The sequence below is a fragment of the Naegleria gruberi genome (assembly GCF_000004985.1).
Source record: "Naegleria gruberi genomic scaffold NAEGRscaffold_218, whole genome shotgun sequence".
In the NCBI taxonomy this organism is placed as follows: Eukaryota; Heterolobosea; class Eutetramitea; order Acrasida; family Naegleriidae; genus Naegleria; species Naegleria gruberi.
The window spans coordinates 1-928 of NW_003163123.1; the positions used below are offsets into that span (position 1 = coordinate 1).

General features: G+C 27.8%; 1 protein-coding gene across 1 annotated transcript in view; it reads right to left on the bottom strand.

The window, feature by feature from the left end:
- Positions 1–264: 264 nt before the first annotated feature.
- NAEGRDRAFT_76609 (uncharacterized protein) overlaps positions 265–928 on the bottom strand; it is a gene marked incomplete at both ends in the record, with an annotated part of 3,528 nt that continues 2,864 nt past the window's right edge. Inside the window, one exon of the mRNA XM_002668431.1 lies at positions 265–894. Within this exon, the coding sequence (XP_002668477.1) occupies positions 265–894 (630 nt within the window). The remainder of the gene's footprint in view (positions 895–928) is intronic.

Genomic DNA, 928 nt, shown 5'->3' on the forward strand with positions numbered 1-928 from the left:
ACCATCATCTCCTTCAAATGCACTAACAAATCCAAATGCAACTCTAAATGATAAAAAGAAAACAACAAGTACCACTTCAAAAGAACAATCAAATTTACCTGAAATTGAAAAGACATTTATTTCATTAGTGAGTGGTGATGCAATAGATCAATTACCAACAATAATTGATCCAACTAGGAAATCATCTCAAACAAAGAAGAAATAATACTATTACAATAATTATATTACTATCAATAATACTTTATTAACAATTCTAGGAAAAAATTAAATCTTTTTCTTCTTTTTCAAAAATTCAGTAATTCTTTCAATTAAATCCTTCTTACTTCCACTCACTTTCAATTTGTATTGTTTACAAAATTCTTTCAAAATATCTACTTTCAATTTATCTGCTTTACCATCTTTAATTAATTGTACCATATCAATTTCTTCTTCTTCTTCATCAGATTCAGATAATTCAGCCTTCTTTTTCTTTGGCTTTTTTTCTTCTTCCTCTTCAGATTCTTCTGCCTTTTTACGTTTCTTGGAATCATTAGTCTTTTTACGTGTTGCAGTTTTCTTTTTAGATGTTGATTCAGATACATCTTGAGAGTCTGCTGCTGCTGTTGTTGCTTCTTCTTCTTCTTCCTTCTTAACCTTTGAAGAAGAAGTACGTGTTGTTGATTTTGTCAACTTTTTAGAATCAGGATCATAATCAGAAGGGAATATCATATCTTTAAATTCATTCATTAAATTTTCATACTTCTTCATACCCTCCTTATCAGGTTTTAAAACATCTTCAATTTGTTCAATATTTGAATGTTCTAAAGCTAATGCTTGTAATGATTGATAAAATTGTTGAAGTGATGGATTTGTAAATTCATGTGGATTAAAATCTATTGTTAATTTCTTTGTAATCTTTTTAGCTAATTGAATATGTTTATCAGTTGGT